The following is a 22,444-nucleotide window of genomic DNA, read 5'->3' as shown; positions in this document are numbered from 1 at the left end:
CTTGAGAAAAGAGATTCATGCATCAAAATTTGGAATAGAGTACTTTTAAGGCTCCTGGGAACACTAACGTTTTCTGATTCCCACTTATTCTCTCTGCCCCAGCACCCAGGCTTTATTATAAGGATGCAACCAGTGGTGGAAGGCTGGGAAACATGAAGGCTCGCTAGCAAGAACCCTCTGCCATGAGTAACAAAACGCTCTTTAGAGGAGCCCAGCCTGACTACACTAACTATGCCAGAATCACCAAGCCTATGCTTGTCATATTTGGGATGCCAATGGCAAATGACTTCTTAACTTGGCCAAGGTTTTTAAAAGAGCTAAGGAGAAAAATTCCCCAAGATGCTGCAGTGTAGAGAATAGCCAACTTCTTCCCCCAAACTAAATATGAAGCTGAAAATACATCTGGAAATGGTCAAGTAAGAAAGGTCTATCCCAATGGCCTCAGAAGACACGTGTTTATACCTGTGGTGTAGAGAAAGAATTCCACAGAACCCACCCCAAAAGAGTATCTCACACCTACTCCCAGATGCAAGGCAGACACAGTAAAACTGGCTCGGGCTAATGAAGGCAGAACTGAGCACCCTCCATTCTCCCGCCCCCATGTTTCCATGTGGCTGGATTCTGCTCTCTATTCTGTATTCTTCTGTCCTCAAAGAGGAGTGACTTTTCTGACGAGTGACTTTGGGAAAAGGAATCGAGCACAAGTGGTCGGCTCCTTATGGCCCAGCATTTTTATTACAGGCTCTAGTAGAAATCACCAGAACACAGCCCGTCTCAGCTCTTTCTGATCAGCATGCCCACCGAGATGGTATATTCTGGTTTACTCTGGCCATGTGATAAGCTTTCTGCAAGTGAAACGCCTACGGTTTTGGGGGAGCTGAGTTCAACTGAGGCAGAAAGTACTAGAAGCCATTTGGATATATCATGTTACTTTTTTTTTTTGCGGTACGCGGGCCTCTCACTGTTGTGGCCTCTCCCATTGCAGAGCACAGGCTCCGGACCCACAGGCTCAGCGGCCATGGCTCACGGGCCCAGCCGCTCCGCGGCATGTGGGATCTTCCCAGACCGGGGCACGAACCTGTGTCCCCTGCATCGGCAGGCGGACTCTCAACCACTGCGCCACCAGGGAAGCCCCATGTTACATTTTTCCATCAAGCTGTTATCAGTAATGAAGCTGGTAGGTTCATCTCCATTTGTCTTAATTCTATACTGATTTCTCAATTGGTTCTGACTCAAGAGGGGAAGGGAGTATTATTTTTACTGATGCCCTAAAACCGCACAATACCTTCCTGGAAACTCTTTTCTAGTACTCATTAAACCAATCCAGAAACCCCGACAGCCTCACCAATGACTCCAGTAGAAGAAACCAGAGAGAGCCAGCTGTCATGGCTGAGGATGCATGTCCTGTGGGTGCAGAGCTTTTACAGGTCTGCTGCAATTTTTTAAGCTCTGGAACTGTCCGTGGAAGAAAAATGAATGGTACCCAGCTGCATGATTTCAGGCTGCATTTTTATTATAGGCTTCTAACGTAAATCACCAGAACAAAGCCAGTATGAGCTGCTTGAACGGCAGAGACAAAAACTATGTCACAGAACAGTGTTAGGTAATTTTTTAAACTACTGTATATTTATATCAACAGAAGACCTCTAAGCTTTCGTACTCCTGGGCACCTTTGGTAATGTGTTTTTAGTTTATTTTCTACACATTCCCACCTCGTTTTTTAGCATCAAAGACTTGTAGGTGCAGTGGTGTACCAAATTCGTTTTAAACACTTAGGAGTTCTAAGTAGAGCGCTATCTTCTCTAACAAGGGCTTGGTGTTATTGTACTCAATGTCTCGTCCAAGGGCATATTCTGAGAGGAAAATAAACCTGCCTAATGGGATGTGGAAATGGGAGAAAAGCCCTAAGCCCAATACTGAAGGTTTCTTGCTCAGGAATGAATCTCTGGGGAGATGAGTGTGCTCCCTGGAGATGTTCCTTTCCCAGAAAGGAGCATGTGGCGGCGTCAGAGGATCACCTGGGGAGAAGGCCAGACAAGGTCCCTCGGGTTCCCTGAGGCTGGGGTGGAGGGGAAAACAACCCCTCAACTTCCTCGTGGGTTCCCTCCACCAAAATCCGCTGTCCCTCTTAATTCTACTGTCTTACTTTTTGTTGTCCCTTGAGAGGAACAAGATGGCATCACCATTTCCACACAAAGGTGAAGGGAACAATTCATTTAGGCTGAATTGCTTTTGGAAAGTGATAACTTTTAAAGGCAATGGGTGAGAGTGTGCATCCTTGCACAACCAGAAAGAATGTGGAAAGAGCTCCATCACTTGATCTATGTCTGTGATAAGAGGACGGATAGGATGAGCTGGGAGGTGTACAGATCTCAGCCTCAGCTGCAATCAGAAGGGAAGGATATCTCGGTGGCAGAGGAAAGGAAGCCTGAGATGCCTTCCTGTCCCATTTGGAGTCTAAGTCGCTCACCTTCACAGCCTGGGCTGCAGACCCAGCTACATGGTCACACCTTCTATTCCCTCCTGTAAAATTTCAATTGTAGTAAAGTCTCAGCCCAGACTTAGGTTAAAACAAAACAAAAAAGTCTGCCCTAAGAATTGATTGCCACAACCTGCTCTCAGGTGAACCTGGGGTTCAAATTTACTAACTCTGTGGTCTGGGAACCCCCAAGCTAAGACATAAACATGAAAAATGGCCTGGCTTAGACCTGGGGTATCTGGCAAAAGCCCAAGTAAAAGCTCTTTGGAGAGATTCGCTCTTACCCCAGCCAGAAGATTCCCACTAATAAAAGTCCTGTCAAACATGACTTCATAATACAAAATACAAAATACAACAAGAAGATCATCTACCATTTGCCAGAATCAGCAGACACATCAAAAAGCAGAACAAGATAGCCCAAGAACTTCAGGTAATAGAATTTCTGAACACAGGCTATAAAATATTTAGATTTAAAGTTACCAAAGAAATGAAGAACTGAATACATGAAAAAGGAACAAGATATTTTCAAAAAGACAAGAGAGATTTAAAAGAGAAAAACAGAATTTCTATAAATAAAAGATACTCTCAGTGAAAAAACAAAAAACAAAAAACAACTCAGTGGGTATGTTAAAGAGTAGAGTATATATAACAAAGAGAGAATTAGTGAACTGGAAGAAAATGTAGAGAAAATTTCCCAGAATGAAACATCGATAAAAGATTCTAAAAGAATATTTCATTATGGCCACTATTTGCACGGTAAAATGTATAGCTGGGAGCTGCCCGGAGTCAGGGCTGCTCTCTTAGTGGGGGGTCTGGAGAAATCCAGTGTCCGGGGCACTGAACTGGTAGCTTATTCGGTCAGATCTCCTTTCACCCATTCTTCTTTGGAAGGAGCACTCTTCCTCTTTTCTCCACCCCCCGCCCCAGATTTAGATCTCTCACCTACTGGACACTAATAAACAGCACATATGATCAGCATCAATGCTGAACAGTCAATGCCTGTGTGTGTGTACAGTATGTGGACATACATCTATTAACATTACCACATATACACCAGTTGATGGTATCCATGTTTTGTAATATACACATACCTGCAAAATAATAGCACCTACATAAATCAGGCATCCAACAGTTATGGTAGAACAGAGATTGGAGGCTGAGCATTAAACTGAGGTCAGAAACATGAGTTCTAATCTGACTAGGACATGAAGTCACTGAGTGACGGCCGGGCAAGTCACAACAGCAGTTCTCTCATCTAAGTTAAAAGGACTAAACTGGATGACTTCCAGGATCTCCTCCGACTCTATTCTCACACTGTTTACAATGTCGAGAAGCTAACTAGCTTCACACCATTCGTGTACTTTATTTTGTAGGACAGGTCTCTACCCAGAGCCTGTTCTTACTTACATTAAGAAATGCAATCATCTGGCTTTCTGGGCTGGAGCAGACCAGAAGTAATAATTGAGAAGTGAAAAATGAGCAAGAAGTGGTTCCTAGAATCAAATATACTGACAGTAGCTTTACAAAGGAGTTGACGGGTAGATGACTGCAATAACAAAGACTGTAATATGAAACCTAAAAAGAAAGGCTATCTTTAGCCATTTCCTGTAGGATCAGATAATTTTACACACCTCAGTAGACCCTGAAGGCACCATTATATTACAACAACATATTGCTGATAACCTTGAGCAATCAAGAAAAGGTTAGCTTATGTTCAACATACCCTATTTAAAAGGAGAAAAGTCGAAAATACATTTTAGAAAGATTCCTATGAAGAAGCTAAAACATATCAAAAGGGTTTTAGATACCTGGAAAATTCTTTCAAGTGGACTCATGTATGTGCTCATAAGTATCTGCAATTATATAGAGAAATATTTATTATGGGTGTTATATATACATGTTCTGTGCAAGGTACTGTCAAGTGGCCCGAGTATGATCTATGAGCTGCTTTTTAGAACCTTATAATCAAACACAGAAATCCCCATAAACAACATACATAAAGGATGGTCAGTCAGCTGCGAAATATATATTGATACAATGTAGAAGCACTAGTATTAGATTTCACTGTGGGGAATACTGCATGTGAGAATGGCAGAAGCGTGGGGGAAGGAAGAATGGTCGTGAAGAGGGAGGCTTTCAAGAACCCACCGAATGCTGGAAAAAGATCCAAGGCAGGAAGGAGTTAAATGCTTCCCCAAAGGGAGGGGAGGTCATGCTGCCTACTGGACATGAAGGTCCATGATGGTCATGCGTCAGCCGAGTCCACGGGGGAAATCCAGTTAATGACGTCAGAGGACAAGTCTGGACCATCAGAGAGTTTAAGAGCTCATAGGGAGCCTCTCCACGTTTGTGTGCGTGTGAGCTCGTGGACACACCTCTTCTGTAGAAGCAAGGGTCACGAGGCAGAACACTGCAAGCCCTGGAACACCCCACTCTACAGAGGGATGAGGAAAAAGTGTAACAGTGGCTCAGACAACAGCAAGATTAGCGTCTGAGAACACAACGTAATTATAAGTTCTACAGGTTACATTAAAGCAAATCACTGAAACGGAAAAACCTTTTAATAGAAAACTGTCACATTTTGTCTTCTTCGTCAAATAACTAACCATCATTTAAGTGTGAATGGACAGAGAGGCAAATACAGATCTGACTATAAATGTATGCATTTAAACACTTTTCCCGAACGCTCTTTTCTTGAATTCTTATTTTGTTTAGAAGTCTTGAGTTAAAAAAGGTTTATAATTACATTTAGAATTAAGGGTCAGAAGAGTGCTTCAGCCTAATGCTCTCTAGAACTATTAAGTATTTCTAAATCTATTAGGTCCTTCAAAACAAAAGTTATTACCAATATCTGCTATGTTCAGAGAGCTAGAATATTGCAGATTTACCCAGCTTTAAATAAATCTGCTGTAAGAAATTTTAAAAATACATTAATCTCAAAGTACTTTACATAAGCATTCACAGTATCTTTTCTTAAAGGGGCAGGATCCCTTTCAGAGAGATTTGCATACACATTCAAGAAGAAATCTCCAACATAAAGCATGGTAACTGCATTGTTTGTTAGTTCCCAGAGGGCAGGCATCACTTTAGATTTATTCACATCAGATTTTCCTCTCTCTTCATTCCCCTTCTGCTTGCTAACAGTGGTAACACTCTTGTGAATAAAAGAAAAGTTTTGTAAAATGGGTAAGTAATATCTCAGTTCCACTTTTCATGCCATAGCTGCCAGGGCCAATCTAAAATATCTCTGACATGGAAAACTCCCAAGGCTTTTTCAGACAGGCTGATCCTGAGAAAAGCGGAGAACATTCTTGCATACGCATGGGGAAGAAAGCTTCTATTGCCCTTTCTCCAGTTCTAGGGGCAAAAGGCAGTCATAGTTACTAGGCAGTTCCGTGTTATGTACAGATAAACGCTTTCAAACAAGTAAAACAAGAGCAGAATTACTAGTTTCTTTAATATTTTTTTGAAATGAAATCGACCAGTATTGTTTATTAACATGTTAGAGGTACTAGTTTCTCATTAATGGAATGTGGCACAGCCTGATCAGCAGCAGCAGGTACCTCCTGGCCACAGACCGACGAGCCACCCACCAGCCGGCATCAGCAAAGCAACAACGTTCTCTTCGCTTTGCTTTCTCCTACACAGGGATCAACACCAGGAGGGAGCAAGCACTGAGAGAGAGAGAGAGAGAGAGAGAGAGAGAGAGAGAGAGAGAGAGAGAGAGAGAGAGTGTGTGTGTGTGTGTGTGTGTGTGTGTGTGGTCTGCACAGGCATTAGTTTCAAACAGACTTGATGCCTTGCTGAAATCTCGCCATTACTGGAAACATTTGTAAATTATGAACAAATAGACTTGTATATCTCAAGACGTTTTATCAAACAAATACATTTCCTTTCCTATTTTTCTTCCCATTTCGCATCTCACATACCAAATATTACAAGTAGAGAGTTGGAATGACATTGATAAATAGGAAATAACTGACTCGAAGCAAATAACCTAAGATTCTGTCTATAATTCTACAGACAAATAATGATTTAATAAATTAAGGGAGATTCTGTATCAGAGTAAGGGGTCTTATTAGGTCAAAGCAATGAGCGAAGCTGAATGCCTGCTAATAAAAACAAAGAGTGTTGTCCTTGGTTTAGCTGTAATCCTACCTACCAGCAGGAAAATAGACTGAGTAACCTTTTCAGTCTGAAGATTTATGGTGGGATTCCACATAATTCTAAAACTAAAGGTAAAATTAGAAGATAAAGTGCCTGTAGTCCTAAGAAACATTCAGAAGAAGGGTCACTAATCAGAATGGAGGGGGGAGGTTGTAACCACCGGTAAAGACAGCAGCCTGAGTGCTACAGAGCTGGTAGTGCAGACATGCTGGGGCAGGGGGGACATGGGGGATGAGAACAAGTATTATGTCGTCACACACAGACATTTACATACACATATAAATTTATAAATACACACAGCCAAGCTCAAAAGAAAGGAAATCTCCTGGGGCCCACATCACCCAGGGGTATAACTGCAGGAGACAGAACAGCAAAGGGGTTAAGAGTATGAACCTGGAAGCCAGACTACAGGGTTTGAATCTAGCTTGTCCACTTACTTTCTAACTGGGATAATGACAGGAACTGCCTCATAAAGTTTATGAGGTTAAAATAACCACACACACATAAAGAAAGCACTCAGTAAATGTTAGTTGACTTTCCTACCATCAGCATTGTTAACCACACTGAAGAGACACCAGTTGTTGGCGACTTCAAGTACCTATGGCACAGAAGTCAAGGCTGGCATTCCACTGGGGGCAGGGAGCCGGGAGCCACAAAATCCTGGTCCAGCCAGAAAATCTTGTGCCACCAACTGAGGAGTTGATATGGAGGAGGCCACCCACCTAGAGCCCCCGGCCCTGTTCCTGGCGTGGGTGTGGGGCTTGAAGGGTGGCACCATCCAAGCGGCGTGACAGCTGGGGGCCAATAAATGAACAGAGAAACTGTCTGCTCAGTAAAGCCCAATGGGCCCTAACACAGTCACCATGAATTCCTTCCAGAGATGCCGCCACAGTCTAGGGGCGAGTCTTTAAGTGGAGATATCCCACTGAGTACTGAGCAGGATAAGCAGACACAAACCCATACCTGGACATATCCTGGCCAAAGCTATCAGAGAGGAAACACAGATTTCCTACAAAGGATACAGACTTCTCGTCGGCAGTAACAGACGTCTGAGGACAACGGAATCGTGTCTTCCAAGTGCTGAGGGGACAGAACTGTCAGCTTGGGATTCTACGTTGTCATTCAAGAGCGAGGGAGAAACAGAAGGGACTGGAGGCCAGCAAAGCTGAGAGAGTGGATCACCCACAGACCCAGAACTCAAGACACACTAACAGAGGCAGGAAAGAGCACCCGGGAGGAGCGTGAGATGCAAGAAACAGTGTTTGCTAGAGAAGGAAAAACCAGATGGGGGCCTCCTCAACCTTCCACAAGCCAACCCCAAAAGTTGCCTTTAGCTGTGGGTGGAGGGGCACCCCTTCCCTGAGGTTGCAGTGGGAGAGCTGTCTTTCCCCCTGTGCTCCAGGGACAGCTCCTGATTTCTCAGGAACCTGATTCTATCAATAATTTCCTCTCCCCTGTATGTCACTCCTTTAAACCTAACTTTTGATTGTTTAACAAAATGTTAGAGGCACGTATTTAGAAACAATTTACAACGAAAAGCAGCAGTTCCCGCCACCCTCCGCCGCTAGTCCTGAACCACCTTCAGATCTTTGAGCTGTCATGTCTGGTATTTACCTTCCTGTTTTTAAATAATATGCTGTGCCAGGGGACCTTTGGAAAATCCATCACTTTCTGGCCAAGGCTATTGGCCATTTGTCACGTAACAATCCTTCCTTAATCTGGGGAAAAGACAGACTTGACAAACTGTCCCAAGGACCCAATGTTCTTGTTTTTGGAAGATGGAGCCACCAGACTAGGCCCATGCCATTCCCAAGAGAGAATGTATATCAGTTACAAGGAGAGATATTTTGCAATACTTTTATGTTTTATTCTGTCCCATAGAATTTACCCGTGTTTGTTACTTTATCATATTTCTATTCGAGAACAACATAAGCCGCCCCTAAGTGCAAGCCCATGATGACCTGAATGACACTGAAGTGGAAAAGTCAGGTTGGTAGGTAGGTAAGTCATTCCACCCATGGGGAAGCAGGGACTCCTGCCACATGCCTGAACTTGGCTGTGAAGGATCTGGAATGTAGATGAGCCTTTCCTCCTAAGAGTAGGGTAAGGGTGGGAGTTACAGGTGGGGGAAGAGGTGGGACGCTGTCACTGTTCGAACTTTGGGAACAAAAAAGAGAAAATTTCACCAACAGAAGGCTGAGAAACCAGCAGAGGTGATATCTGACTATTACTTAATATTATCTTTATATAAAAACTTTTAAAACTTTGTTGAAAAACCTTTTGCCTAATAACTTGTCTCTTGGGAGCTCTAAATCTTTCACTCATTATCTTATTAAAAAAATAAAAAGCTAAAAGAAATAGTAACAGCCAATTAAAAAAACAAAACCAAAAGCAAAAACCAATCAATCAACTTAGGGCCTGAAAAGGAAAAAGAGGCTCCCCTTAATCTGTGGCCCAAAATATTCCAGACGCATATTCCTACATTACTTTTTTCTTACGTTATCAATTTAGGACATGACTTCTGATTATGGTAGACAAGAATTTAGTTCTTTTACTTGCCAGTAACCCAATTATATCACAGTTTTTTTTACATGAGTGGTTGGTGTTTCTATTATTATTATGTAAATATGTCTCTCCAGTGAGCTGTAAAGTACACACGGATTACATGTCCTTTCTTGAACGTTTTGTTTCTTCCTGGAGTCAATAGGTCTTTCATTTTATCATTTGCTTTATTTTCTTATTGCCTATTCCTTATCAGTCTCAAAGGCTGGTTTCTCAGACTCATAGACACAGAGAACAGACTTGTGGTTGCCAAGGCGGGGCATGGTGGGGGAGGGATGGACAGGGAGGTTGGGGTTAGCAGAGGCAAACTCATATATATAGAATGGATACACAAGGTCCTATGGGACAGGGAACTATATTCAATATCCTGCGACAAACCATAATGAAAAAGAATATGAAAAAGAATGCACATATATGTATAACTGAGTCACTTTGCTGTACAGTAGAAACACAACATTGTAAATCAACTAGACTTCAATAAAATAAATAAAAAGACTCCAGTTTCTATGTAAAATCTCTTATTTACACAAGCATTAGATACCTGCTCTTCCCTCCCCACCTCCCTTCTTTTCTCGAAACCTCTCTGTTCTGGAGCCATCTCCTCCTCTCCCACTGCTACACAGCCAGCAATCTGAAGCCTCTCCGAGACTTCAGCAGGTTCCCGTTTAATGGAAGGACAATTTTTTGAGAACCTGCCTGTCTGAAATATCATTATTCTACTGCTACACTTGATTTATAGTGCTGGATACAGAATTCTAGGTTAGGATGATTTTTTTTTTTCCCTACGATTTTTAAAGGCACTATTCCATTATCTTCCAGCTTTAGGTGCTGCTTTGAGAAGTCCGACACCTTTCTGATTCCCAGTCCTTTGCGTGTGACTTTCCTTCTCTGTAAGTTCTAGTATCTTATCTTTACCCCTGGTGTTCTAATTCTACACTTCATGATGACAGCTCTGCATGGGAGGCTATTTATTCCTTGCACTGGGTCACTGGCGGGCCCTTCTGACTTGCAGACTCATGTCCTTCAATTCTGGGAAATTAATCTGTGTCATTTGTTTGACAGTTTCCTCTTGTCTACTTCCTCTCTTCTCTCTTCTGGAACTCCTATTAACCAGAGGTTGGACATCCTGGATTGATTCTCTAATTTTCTTATTTTTTCCCCGATTGTCCGATTGCATGTGTGTTACACTTTCTGGAAGATTTTCTTGATTTTATCTTCTGACTCTTCTGGATTTTTTTTTCCATCCTAATTTTAATTTCTAAGAGCTTTTGTTCTGATTGTTTATTTTTTAATTTTTTAAAAGATTTATTTTTTATTTATTTATTTTATTTATTTCTGTCTGCGTCGGGTCAGGTCTTAAGTTGTGGCACATGGGATCTTTGTTTTTTTTTTCAATTTGTGAAACAAGTTTAGCAAAAATATATTGAGAATAAAAGCCAGAAACTGGTAAAGAAAAGCCAACCGAAAAAATATACAAACTTTCCCCCCAAATGATGAGACCCTCTGGGGAGGCCCCACATGAGCCTGTACTTTAAAGGCCGATATGGCAGCAGCACTTGGTTCAAGTCCACGGAGAGAAAAACTACAGGGGAAATCTCACAACAACACTACATTATTCACCGTTCTGGGGCTGGCTTCTCTCTAGGATGGAAAAGAAGAATTTTGAGGAAAAACTTCATATTAGTACCAAAAAAAAAAAAATCATACAGGGTTTCCCTGGTGGCATGGTGGTTGAGACTCCACCTACCGATGCAGGGGATGCGGGTTTGTGCCCTGGTCCGGGAGGATACTGCATGCCACGGAGCGGCTGGGTCCGTGAGCCATGGCCGCTGGGCCTGAGCGTCCGGAGCCTGTGCTCCGCAACAGGAGAGGCCACAACAGTGAGAGGCCCGCATACCGCAAAAAAAAAAAAAAAAAAAAAAAATCATATAGCTGTTTCATAAGAGCAAAATAATCAAAATCATGGTTCCCAAGGCATTCGGGGTCTGAGTCCTTGCACAGGCCCCACTCTGGTCTCCTCTCCTAAGTGATGGCAACCGGGAAGTAGGCCGGGTAACACCATCAAGATTAAAAGAGGTAAGAGTGATCCTCAGAAAAAATACTACTCTACACATCTCAGGTGAGATAAAAACATTTCATATGCCAATTACTTTTCAATCATAACTTTAACCTAGAAAAACAGAGTGGGAGGGCACCCTGACATTCTGAGATTCAAGTGTAGCTGTAATGATGTGTAGTCAGGCTCGTCTTTGTTGAGGCAAGTGGGATCTTTTGTTGCGGCGCGCAGGCTCTTCATTGTGGCGTGCGGGTTTTCTCTTCTCTAGTTGTGGTGCGCAGGCTCCAGGGCACATAGGCCCTGTAGTTTGTGGCATGTGGGCTCTAGTTGAGGCTCACAAGCTCAGTAGTTGAGGTATGTGCACTTAGTTGCCCCGCGGCATGTGGGATCTTAGTTCCCTGACCAGGGATCAAATCCGTGTCCCCTGCACTGCAAGGCAGAGTCTTTACCACTGGACCACCAGGGAAGTCCCTGATTGTTTATTTTTATTTATTTATTTATTTTTTGCGGTACGTGGGCCTCTCACTGTTGTGGCTTCTCCCACTGCGGAGCACAGGCTCTGGACGTGCAGGATCAGCAGCCATGGCTCACGGGCCTAGCCGCTCTGTGGGATGTGGGGTCTTCCTGGACCGGGGCACGAACCCATGTCCTGCATCGGCAGGCGGACTCTCAACCACTGTGCCACCAGGGAAGCCCTGATTGTTTATTTTTAAATGGTGGTATCATGTTCTTGTTTCAAGGATGCAGCTACCTTCTCTTATCTTTCTAAGGATATTTATAAAAGCTTTTAATTTTTAAAGAATTCTTTTACCCTGTGCATTATCTGGTGCCTCTTATTTTTTTGTTTTCTTTTTATTTTGGGCTCTGTCCACTACACTGGAGAATTTCTTCAAATGTCTGGTGATATTTGGCTGTCAATTTATATATATATATATATATATATATATATATATATATATATATATATATATACACACATACACCACATACATACACACACACACACATATATATATTTTTTAAATTTATCTCTTGAAATGATCTTTTTTTTTTTTAAGAAATTTATTTACTTTTAATTTATTTATTTTTGGCTGCGTTGGGTATTCATCGCTCTATGTGGGCTTTCTCTAGTTGCAGCGAGCATGAGCTACTCTTCGTTGCAGTGTGTGGGCTTCTCATTGTGGTGGCTTCTCTTGTTGCTGAGCATGGGCTCTAAGTGCACGGGCTTCAGTATCTGTGGCTCACGGGCTCTAGAATGCAGGCTCAGTAGTTGTGGCACACAGGCTTAGTTGCTTCGCGGCATGTGGGATCTTCCTAGATCAGGGATCAAACCCGTGTCCCCTGCATTGGCAGGTGGATTCTCAACCACTGCACCACCAGGGAACTCCCAGTCTAGTTATATTTTAAAGTAAGGTACTAAAATGCTGACTAAGCATTCTATGTATATATCCAGGGCTTGCTGATTGGTGGCCTTCATTCTAGGACAATCAATGAGGTGGCCAGGTAGCTTTTTTAATTGAGATCCCCCTAAATGTCAAGTTCCGTCAGGTTCCTATGGGTTCCTGCTTGGGGGAGGTGGGAAAGAGAAGAGATGGCCATACCAGTTCACTTGAGCTCCTCAAACGGGGCAGGGAAAGGATCGGGCAGGCCCTGGGGTTCAGAGTACAGACACTGTCTGACACCAGTACCTCTTGCTCTGCCTGGGGTCTCTAGAGGGAGTGTGTCACAAGCTGAATTTCTCCCCAAACTATAGATTCCTATGAAGGTAGAGCAGCTACCAAGGGGCAGGAGAGGACCTCAGGTCTAACTGCTCTGTATTCAGACTCCGAATTAATCCCTTTGTCTTCACCTCCCTCTGGCCCTCCACAATACCTGTTGATCTCACATCCGGACCCTTTCTGAGGTTGCATAGGGCACACCATCTCATTTCTGACTACTGTCTCTTTCTGAAGGCTTTCTGTCCTTTTCCTGGGTTACACTTAACTTCGTTCTGCCAAGTCAGGCCCTCCTCCATCTACCGTCTCTCATGCATGCTGGTCTACTCTCCCATTCTCTCACAGGTTTATAACTTTGAATTCTTTCACTGTCATTTCAGTGGGGTTTCTTTGGGGTAGGAGGAGAAGGACAGATTAACATGTATACGTTCAATTTGCCACATTAATCAAAAGCCTCTTTAACTGCCCCCTCATTGGCTCCTTCTCATCAGCATTAAAATTATTTTAAATCTTATTTTATTGCAGTAAGAACACTTAACATGAGATCTACCCTCTTAACATATTTTTAAGTGGACGATACCTTACTGTTGACTATAACTCATCAGCACTGAAACAATCTCAAGTTTCTCCAACATTAAGGAAAATGAGGCTTTTTTTTTTTAAACTGACTCTCTTTATTTATTTTTTGGCCACGCCCTGCAGCATGCGGGATCTCAGTTCCCTCACCAGGGACTGAACCCAGGCCTTTTGCAGTGAGAGCGTGGAGTCCTAACCACTGGACTGTCAGGGAATTCTCTACTGCATTCTCTTTTCCTTCCAAGCCAAACTTCTTGAAATAGTTGCCCACACTCTCTCATCTCTTCCTCAACATCCCCGAGTTCTTCAACCTTCTGCTACCTGCCTCCTAACCCCATCGTGGAAACGCTTCTTGTAAAGGATATCCCCCTTAATAGATCCAATGACCACTGCCTAGTCCTCACCTTACTTGAATCTCAGTAAGTTAGATACTGTGTACTCACTCCTCAAAATATGCCATCCCTTGGAGTCTTTGACCCGGTACTCTCCTTACATCTTCTTACCTCTTTGCAATGGGATGCACACTCCTTAGCAGGGCTTGTATGGTACAGACTATGCTTTCCACGCCAGCCTCACCTCTTGCCACACCATATTCCAGTTCTATGCTTCAACGCGCGGAACTTCTTTCAGTTCCCAGAGCAAGCCAAGCCCTGTTTTTCTTCTGGTCTTTGTGCATCCTATTCACTTTTATTTGGCCAAATTTTGCAAATTCCCTATATCTGTGTTGAACGCCCCTCCCAGAGCACACTGTATTTCCACTACCAGCATGTTCATTGAAAAGTACTGCAATTGCCCACTTAATTGTCCAAGCTCCGTGAGGACAAGACCCACAGCGATCTTTTACCTTCTTCAAACCTGTATCATTAGAACTTCTACAATGGCTAGTGCATGGGAGGCATCCAATAAATGTCAGTTGAGCGAATGAATAAAGACACAATCAAGAGAGGGGGAGAATCAAATACTTACAGAAAGACACACTTTATCATATTTTCTCTTTAATGGGCCAGCAGAGCAAATGAATCTGGTCTACAGAAAAAGACTTGACACTATAACCTAAGTTCTTTTGGTTGCCTATTTCTATCTTCTTATCAGTGTATCTAACAAATGGTCACCATTTTTTGCATAAAAATAACCAAATGCATAGTCAGAATATCAGAGCATCAACACACCATCTCCATAGGCTTAGAGAAGGTCAACTGTCTAAATGTTTCAGTATATTTAAAATCTCTATCTAGGTAAATCACTGGGTTTTGAAGGGCTGTGGGAATGACAACGTTTTATTCTGGTAGTTTTGGTATAATTTAGGTCACACACCAACACAGCTCTTTTAAAGACAGAAACATTTCTGAAAAAGAGGCAGGTTAGCTCTGTTGCGAGAATAATCTATTAGGCTGCTCAAACAATGAGTGTGGTAGGCTCCAAAGAGGAAAAACAAAACCCAGCTCGAGCAAAACTGGATTTCTAGCTTTTGATTGTCACTTAGTGAATGTAAGCCAAGCTCTCAATGCTCCAATGTCCCAAACGACTTCACTGTCATGTTGATATGCCTATCACTGGGCAAATATCTTCCTCTTTGGGGGCATAACAAGATGTCTTCAAAGCATGTTGACATTTAGTCATTTTGAATTGTCTCTAATATCTGACCACAGTTAGCCACAAGTAAAGAGCCTATCTATAGAAAACATGTCTATCTGCACATACATGTTTTCAATGTGAACTATAATAAATACCTTGCTAGATACTATATTCCCAGCTGGAGAAACCTAGAAAGAACTCAGCAGTTATGTCTAGTCTCTTGATAATGAACCAACCACCACGTGGAAAAAAAATGTTTTGAGCTCAGAAGGAAGAAAGAAGAGGTGTTGTGATGAATTGCTTTCCATTCACTTGTCTAAATAGATATTACTTTATTTCTACTATAGCTGAGTCTCTGCCCCAAAAAAGAATTTGTACATTTATAACTGGAAAATTGTCTCTTCTCAAATCAAAACAATCTCTCCATCAGTAGATACTCTAGGGCAGAGGGAGGGAGGGAGGGAGGGACAGACACTCCCATACTTGTCTTCTCCCAGAAAGGCCCAACAGCAAGTCAAAGGTGACCCTAGGCATGGTTTACAGGAATAGGAGTCCTCCATGACAAAAAGCACAAGTAAGGAAAAAGTTCCAAGACACAGACACTGCCCTAGTATAACCAAAACCTTGGGTGCAGCAGGTACTTTGGAGGCACTGCCCATGACCTTCCATGGCAGTGACTCTGGGAAAAGAAAACCTCTGCCTCTGCACACCTGGCAGTGTGCAGTTCAACCAGTTTTCTCTTGTATTTAAATGTTAGAAAGTGTGGAACTCACCCAGGAAACCTCTCCCTGCCCGCATCACCACCACTTACACATTCCCTGAAAGGAGGGCAGGAAACCCCACACCCAGTTGATACTATGTGTCCCGGACAGACCATGAGCCATGTATTAGCCCAAATATTCACATTGTTCCTTCCATCCTTTCCTTCAAAACGTCATCCACTTATGTGAAAATATATGCGAAAAATCATGCTGATGAGTTAGTACACTGGACCCAGTCATTGCCAGTTTCAGTGAGAATGAAGAGATAAATGAGTAGTTCACTCAAAGCATACTGTGGTTGACTTTTTCTCCATTACTGACCAGTTCTTAATTTTCTAAAACCACAATCATTATTGACCTTATACTGTAATATCACGTGACATATGCTGCTTCCTTTGACGAGACTCCCCTTCCTCCCCCTCCTCCATGTATCAGCCTGACTCCCGCCTGCCTTCTCAGCTAGCTCAGAAGGTTGTTGCTCTTCCAACAACCCCTCCTTAACCAACCCTATCGCTTCCCCAATTTCTCACAACAGTCCGTCTCTTACTGAATTCGGTAAGTCCCTGCATGGGGTTCCAAAACCATATGACCTCCACAGGAGCAGTGACACAGTACTCTGTGCATAAGACACATCTCCCCAGCTAGTCTCTGAACTCCTCAAAGGCAAGGATTGTCGCTCATCTTTCTGTTTCAGTTCATAGCACAGACCAGACACCCTGGTACTGAGTAAACAATCTAAGTTTGTGAGATGAGTGAATGAATACATGAACAAACGGATGACGTTTAGACTTAGAAACAGAACTACAGAGATGAGTCTTTGGAAAACATTTAGTCCAACCCACTTCATGCAAAGCTCCCTAAACAAGTATTTCCTAAGAGTTATTTTCGATAAAACATGAACATTGTGTAATGGAAACAGCATACAATAAAAATCTTACCGGCAAAGTTCCAGGCAGAGATGCATCAAAAAAAGATACCAAAGAATTGGGAGGTGCTGCAAAGTCGACTTGAGATCCAGAGAAGAGTTTGGAGTTGGAGGCAATCTGGGCATGAATCTCCAAACCTACCACAGCTGCCCACTCACGTTCACTAAAGAGGAAGACAAAATGGTTAAGAAGTTCTTAGATCTGTCACCATGCATGAACTTCTAAGAGCTGAAACCACAAATGTTAATTTTCTATTTGTGTTTTTAATTTATTAAAATTTTATATCCTACTTTAAAAAATGTGTCATATTGTATTGGTGACTAAATAAAAGCAATGCAAAATGAACACCTACAAGGCCGGCAAAGCAAAATTCACTTACAACATGGCATAAGGAGAGTTCACTGTGCAAACAAGAAGGTAACAGAAAAGAACAATTTGGCATCTGAAAACAATTTAGAAATGGGTATCAGGTGGTGACTGCTTGGCTGACTTTAATGAAAAGCAGCATTTTCTAAATTAACTGTGCTTTGTCAATTAATCGGTCAGTAAATGAAGAAAGCTGATCTTGTGAACGTTTTTAGAATTAACATAAACATCAGGATTTTACTAGAGAAATAATGGTAAATAGTTGCACATCTCATTATTAAAAAGGAAGGGAAATTCTCAGTCATGTTTGGAATTCATTTTCTAACAATGGTTTGCAAGTAAAGTAACCAGAGTGACAAAGATATAATAGATCACCACTAAATGACACCCTTCCTGGGAATTTTGTGCAAAGGGAAATATTAAACCATTGCAAGTGGCTTTTTTTTTTTTTCTGGTTCCCCAGATCACTTTAAATTCCAAAGATCTAGTGTCAGGTTCCTTTGCTTGTTTTATACTTGATTGCTACCAAACCTAAGAAGGTGCAATAATGCAACCTAAATGCTCCAATAATCTCTTATCTGGCCACTCCTACTCTATTGGGTCTGTATGAACATTCCATACAGAGGTCTCTCCAGGTTCTTATAAGTGTGCTTATTCCATGGGTTATTATTAAACCCATGTATCCTGGGCAATCTGCAGATCACCTGGTGAACACCTACTCTCTCCACAGTCTGCCTGTTCCTATCCTGCTCTTCCCCCAAGCAATTTTCTATATTATCGAAATTTTTGTTTACATGTATTTGGTTTTGTTTCAGTCATTTCAACACATGAAGTTCTACATCTGTAGTACTGATGAATTCCTTCTTTTTAAAGTTGGGAAGCACAACCTGTAACTGAGAGGAATTAAACGAAGAACTTACCAGAAGTTTGCATTCACCAAAACCTTATTCAATGTATTTTTGCAGTTTCATTACATGAGAGAAAAAAATACTTTCCATTCACAGTGAGACAACCTAATTTATGAAAGGAACAGAAACAGTGTTTCTGGACATTTTCCCTCTGTTCCTCCAACAGAAAAGCAAAATAACGGCAACCTAACTATCTCAAAAGAAAAACTGAATATTAGACACATGCCTTATGTTTCTGTACTTAAAAATAAACTATTTAGGTCTCATATAGTGAAATATAAACAGCTGTTCAGTGGATATTAAGCAAAATAAGCAACACTTTCTACATAACCAGAGGGAAGATCTCTTGTATTGGCTGCATTCTCCTAGGTCTAGACACACATGTTCAAAATGAAACGCCTCCACAGATAGGTGGTGTTTTCTGACTAATAATTTACAACACTGCTGACTCGTAATACCTCTAAATAAATGTTAGGTAAATAAGATTCATCTTCTACTGTCACCGACCCCGCTACTGGTGCTATTAGTTAAGGTGACTGAATCCACTCTTCTGTGCAGCTTTCGCGTCAGGAAAACACGTGCTATTTTACACTCGCGAATTACCCAAATATGCCTGTCTACCTGCAGACAGCGGTTTATGTGTGTGGGGGCGGGGCTGATAGAGGGCCAGTTTCGTGCTTTCATTTAGGTTTCAGCGCTGCAACTTATAGCCCAGCACCTCCCGCCCACCAAAACGTCTAGATTGAAGGCTGGGCTGTAGCGGCCATTATCTCTCCAGTCCCGCAATTCCACCTCACGCTTAAGCGGGGAGTAATGGTACGAAATAATATACCCTTTCCTCGGTTTCTGGGCCGTGATGAAGGGCTGCTGAGCGACTGAGCTCTGTCCCCTCTTCCCGCTGGACGTGGACCCAGTTGGAACCCCTCTTCCGTGGCGAGAACCGCCGCCAATCCGGGCGAAAACCCAACGCCTTCCAGGCCAGAACCAGCGCAGCATGGACGTCGCCATTGCCTCTCCAGAGTCCTGGTCAGGTGATACAGCCGCCCTCTGCCGCAAGGCTCTCTGGGAAGCGTAGTTCTGGAAAGGGATAAACCGCTCTAGGCTCGGACCGGAAGACTACTATTCCCAGGGGGCACTGCGACTCGAAGGCTTCCGGAACCGGGCGGGGAGGGGAGAGGAGGGCATGAGAAATAAGGGAGAGGGTGGGAGGGGTTCTGTGTCGGAAGGTGTGACTCCTAGCGGGGAGTTGGAGAGCTTTGTAGCTGTGAGCACGTGTGTGAGTTTGAGAGAGAGCAGGTGGTGCCAGAGATCCAAAGCGGAGAAACCTGGCCAGGATTTTATAGCCCAGTTAACCTTTCGAGCTGAAGTAAATGACCTTGACATCTCCGCGAAGGCTTCGTGAACCCCAAACCCACTCAGTAAATTTTTTCTGTTTCCTTTTCCACTTCACACACCAATTTGTGCATTAATGCAACAAATACCTATTTGCATGCCAACTATATACCAGACACAGTTCTTAGGCACTGGGGATTCAGCAATGAGCAAGGCAGTTGTGGCCGTTCTGCTCATGGAGCTTACGTTACTGGTAGACGAGACGTACCGAAAAGTTAACGAAAATGGGATGCTTTCACATAGATAATAAGGACTATATTTCAGCAGAGGTGCATGGAGACAAACATCAGGAACATTTTAACTTATTCTTTTGGATCCTGGCCAGTATTTGAAACACTTTCCTTACCTATGAGGAAGTCTTGATAGCAGCTACCATCATCCCAGTGGACTTCTTCTGTTTTCCTGCTTCAAAACCCATCCCCTCTTGAAACTCCCACTGATTTCTTGTATTTGAACACACAATTTAGAATAGCCATTCACCATGCTCTATTAGATCACCCTATTTTACACTAACTAATGTCTATATCCTGTCTCCACTAGCTCCTTGAGAATGGGGAATTGGTCTGCCTTATTCAACACAGTACTACCAGAATACAGAGTAGGCCCCTCAGAAATATTTGTTGAATGAAGTAGTGCAGTGTGAAGAATGCATTTGACAAGGGATGGAGTGAATGCCCTTTGGAGTACTAGTTGTGTATGAAGGAGATGATGAAATAGTGGGGTGGTTGAGGCAGAGAGAAATCGACCTCTGTGAGATAGATTAAGGAGGGTTAGATTGAAGGACTTGGTGATGGATTGGATATGATGGTGGAAGACTAGGTGGGGGTGAAGTAACTCCTGAATTTCTGGCTTGTACAACTGGATAGCCGATGAAGTTATTCACTGAGATAAGGAAACTAGAAAAGAAACAGGTTTGCAGGAAAATATGACTTTGGTTGCCTTGGAGACAGACAAGAGGAGAAGTCAAATAAGCATCATTGATGCCTAACTGCATATGGTATGGAGCAGGGGGGAAAGCTGCATACGTTATATATTTCACACTGATAGATTTGCAGTTATTGATCAATAACCTGTTGATCGGGACTACAGGGGAGAGGAGCATCCTGTATCTTGGAAGTGAGCATGGGCATTCTTTAGCCAAAAGGACAAGGAGATCCTTGCTACCTTCCCACTGATAACCAGCCTGCTTAGGAGGCAATTCACTCCCTAGCATGAAGGGTTTGGGGGTGTTTGGAAACCACCGTAAGAGAGAGCAGCACACCTCATGAAAATCCTTATTTATGGGCAAAATGTGCTATAATGGAAACTCATCTTTGTTTATGAGGTAGTATCATGTAGTAATAGCATATCCCACCCCACCACTAGAGGGAGAGAAAATCCTGTGCATGGAAGTGTATTTGATTTCTTTAACAAATGGACACCTTCCAGCTTGACGCATATGACGTAGTCCTTTAAAAATCCTGCAGGACCTAATGTCTCCCTTCTCCCCCAAGATTATCTGTCATTTCCGGAAAAGCCCATTGGTTTCCTCGTGCTTGGTCTAGTGTCTAGGGGTGCATTGTTTTCCCTCCTGCCTAGTCAGGGGCTCCCAGCAAACCTCCTACCATGGAACCATTTCTCTTGCGTTCCTCCTGCATGCCAACTCTGATATCTATCAGAATTCTTACTGACAGCTCTCTAGCTGAGAGAGTTATTTTGGTTTCACCGAAAAGGTGGCTGTCACCTGGAAGACACAGAGATTTTCATTTTCAAGAAGCTCAGAAAGTGGCAGGACAGGGTTCCTAGCAAAAACATTTTCTTAGGGAAGAGTCTCTCAGCTCTTATTTTATTCACATAATTGACACAGGACAAATACATTTAGAACAGGTCCCTAAAAAGCTATGGAAGCCAGGACAGAATTTTGAGTCGTTACTTATAAACGGCAGTAGTTAGGAAGTATACCTAAAATAACATGCTTGGTTTTGTTTAGTATTCTTCAGAGAGTCTTTGAATATGGGAGTTGGAACAGACTGGCTTACCTCTGTGCTTGACTCTAGATCCCCAGGTATCTGTATAAACACATTGGTTTCTTAATACAAATAATTTCCCCCCCAAATCTAAGTGGTGTTTAATTGTAATCACTTTCTTTCTCATCCTTTCACTGGTTTGAGATGGGCAAAATGATGTGTGGAAACATGGTATTCTAGGATTTATAACTTCTTCAGTATCATGAGTACAATGTGAGGGAATGACACAAGTGGCTCTAAGTTTCCATTTTTTTTTAAATGAAATAAACAGTTTTAATGGAAACATTAAAATTTCAAGTAAAACTAAAAGGAGGTAGGTTCCACTCCTCATTTTAATAATGTATCCTGGCAGTATATCTCAAAATCGATTTGTATACAATTTTGAATCTGAAAATTGTGTTAACTAACCTATTCTTTGATTAATGACTTTTGCTTTGTGGAAGCAAAGGCAGCACTTTAAAGACATCTAGCAGACTAATAAACATAGTGTCCCTTGCAGTCTAACAGAGCTGGACGTAGAGGGCTATCTTAGTATTTTTTAACACAGTTGTGAGTTTAGTTCCTCTGTGCAACTGTTAGTTTCTATCTGTTCTATGGCTACAGCAGCTAGCCTGCTGTCTTGAATGTTACATCATGTGGGGAGGCAGGAAGGAAGGTCAGGATAAATTCTCTAAAAAAAAAGAAAAAAGTCCACTTGAGATGATGTACGGATGACAAAAACTGACAGCATCATAGGAAGGACATTGTAGGAAGGACATTGGCACTAGAGAAGGGCCTGTTTTTGAAAAAGCATTCTGAAAGCATGACGTTCCTTTTTAGAAAAACCACCTTGTAGGACCCAGTTGAGTGTCATTAGGGGAAGAAAAAGGGCTGGGACCACATGCATAGTGGGCAATCAGGAGAACAGGATTCATTTTCTTTTATTTTACAATTACGTCTTTATTCTGGTAACATA

The 22,444-nt window shown here is 42.5% G+C and overlaps 1 protein-coding gene across 2 annotated transcripts in view; it reads right to left on the bottom strand.

The window, feature by feature from the left end:
* The window catches only part of GATB (glutamyl-tRNA amidotransferase subunit B), a gene marked incomplete at its 5' end in the record, with an annotated part of 76,521 nt that extends 57,422 nt beyond the window's left edge, over positions 1-19,099 (bottom strand). For both annotated transcript variants that reach the window (XM_079702224.1, XM_079702225.1), the window contains 2 exons: positions 16,830-16,980; positions 18,924-19,099. In XM_079702224.1, coding sequence (XP_079558350.1) covers positions 16,830-16,980; positions 18,924-19,099 — 327 coding nt within the window. The remainder of the gene's footprint in view (positions 1-16,829; positions 16,981-18,923) is intronic.
* Positions 19,100-22,444: the final 3,345 nt, after the last annotated feature.

The sequence above is a fragment of the Hyperoodon ampullatus genome (genome assembly GCF_949752795.1).
Source record: "Hyperoodon ampullatus genome assembly, chromosome: 1".
In the NCBI taxonomy this organism is placed as follows: Eukaryota; Metazoa; Chordata; class Mammalia; order Artiodactyla; family Ziphiidae; genus Hyperoodon; species Hyperoodon ampullatus.
This window is presented reverse-complemented; position numbering and strand designations above follow the sequence as displayed.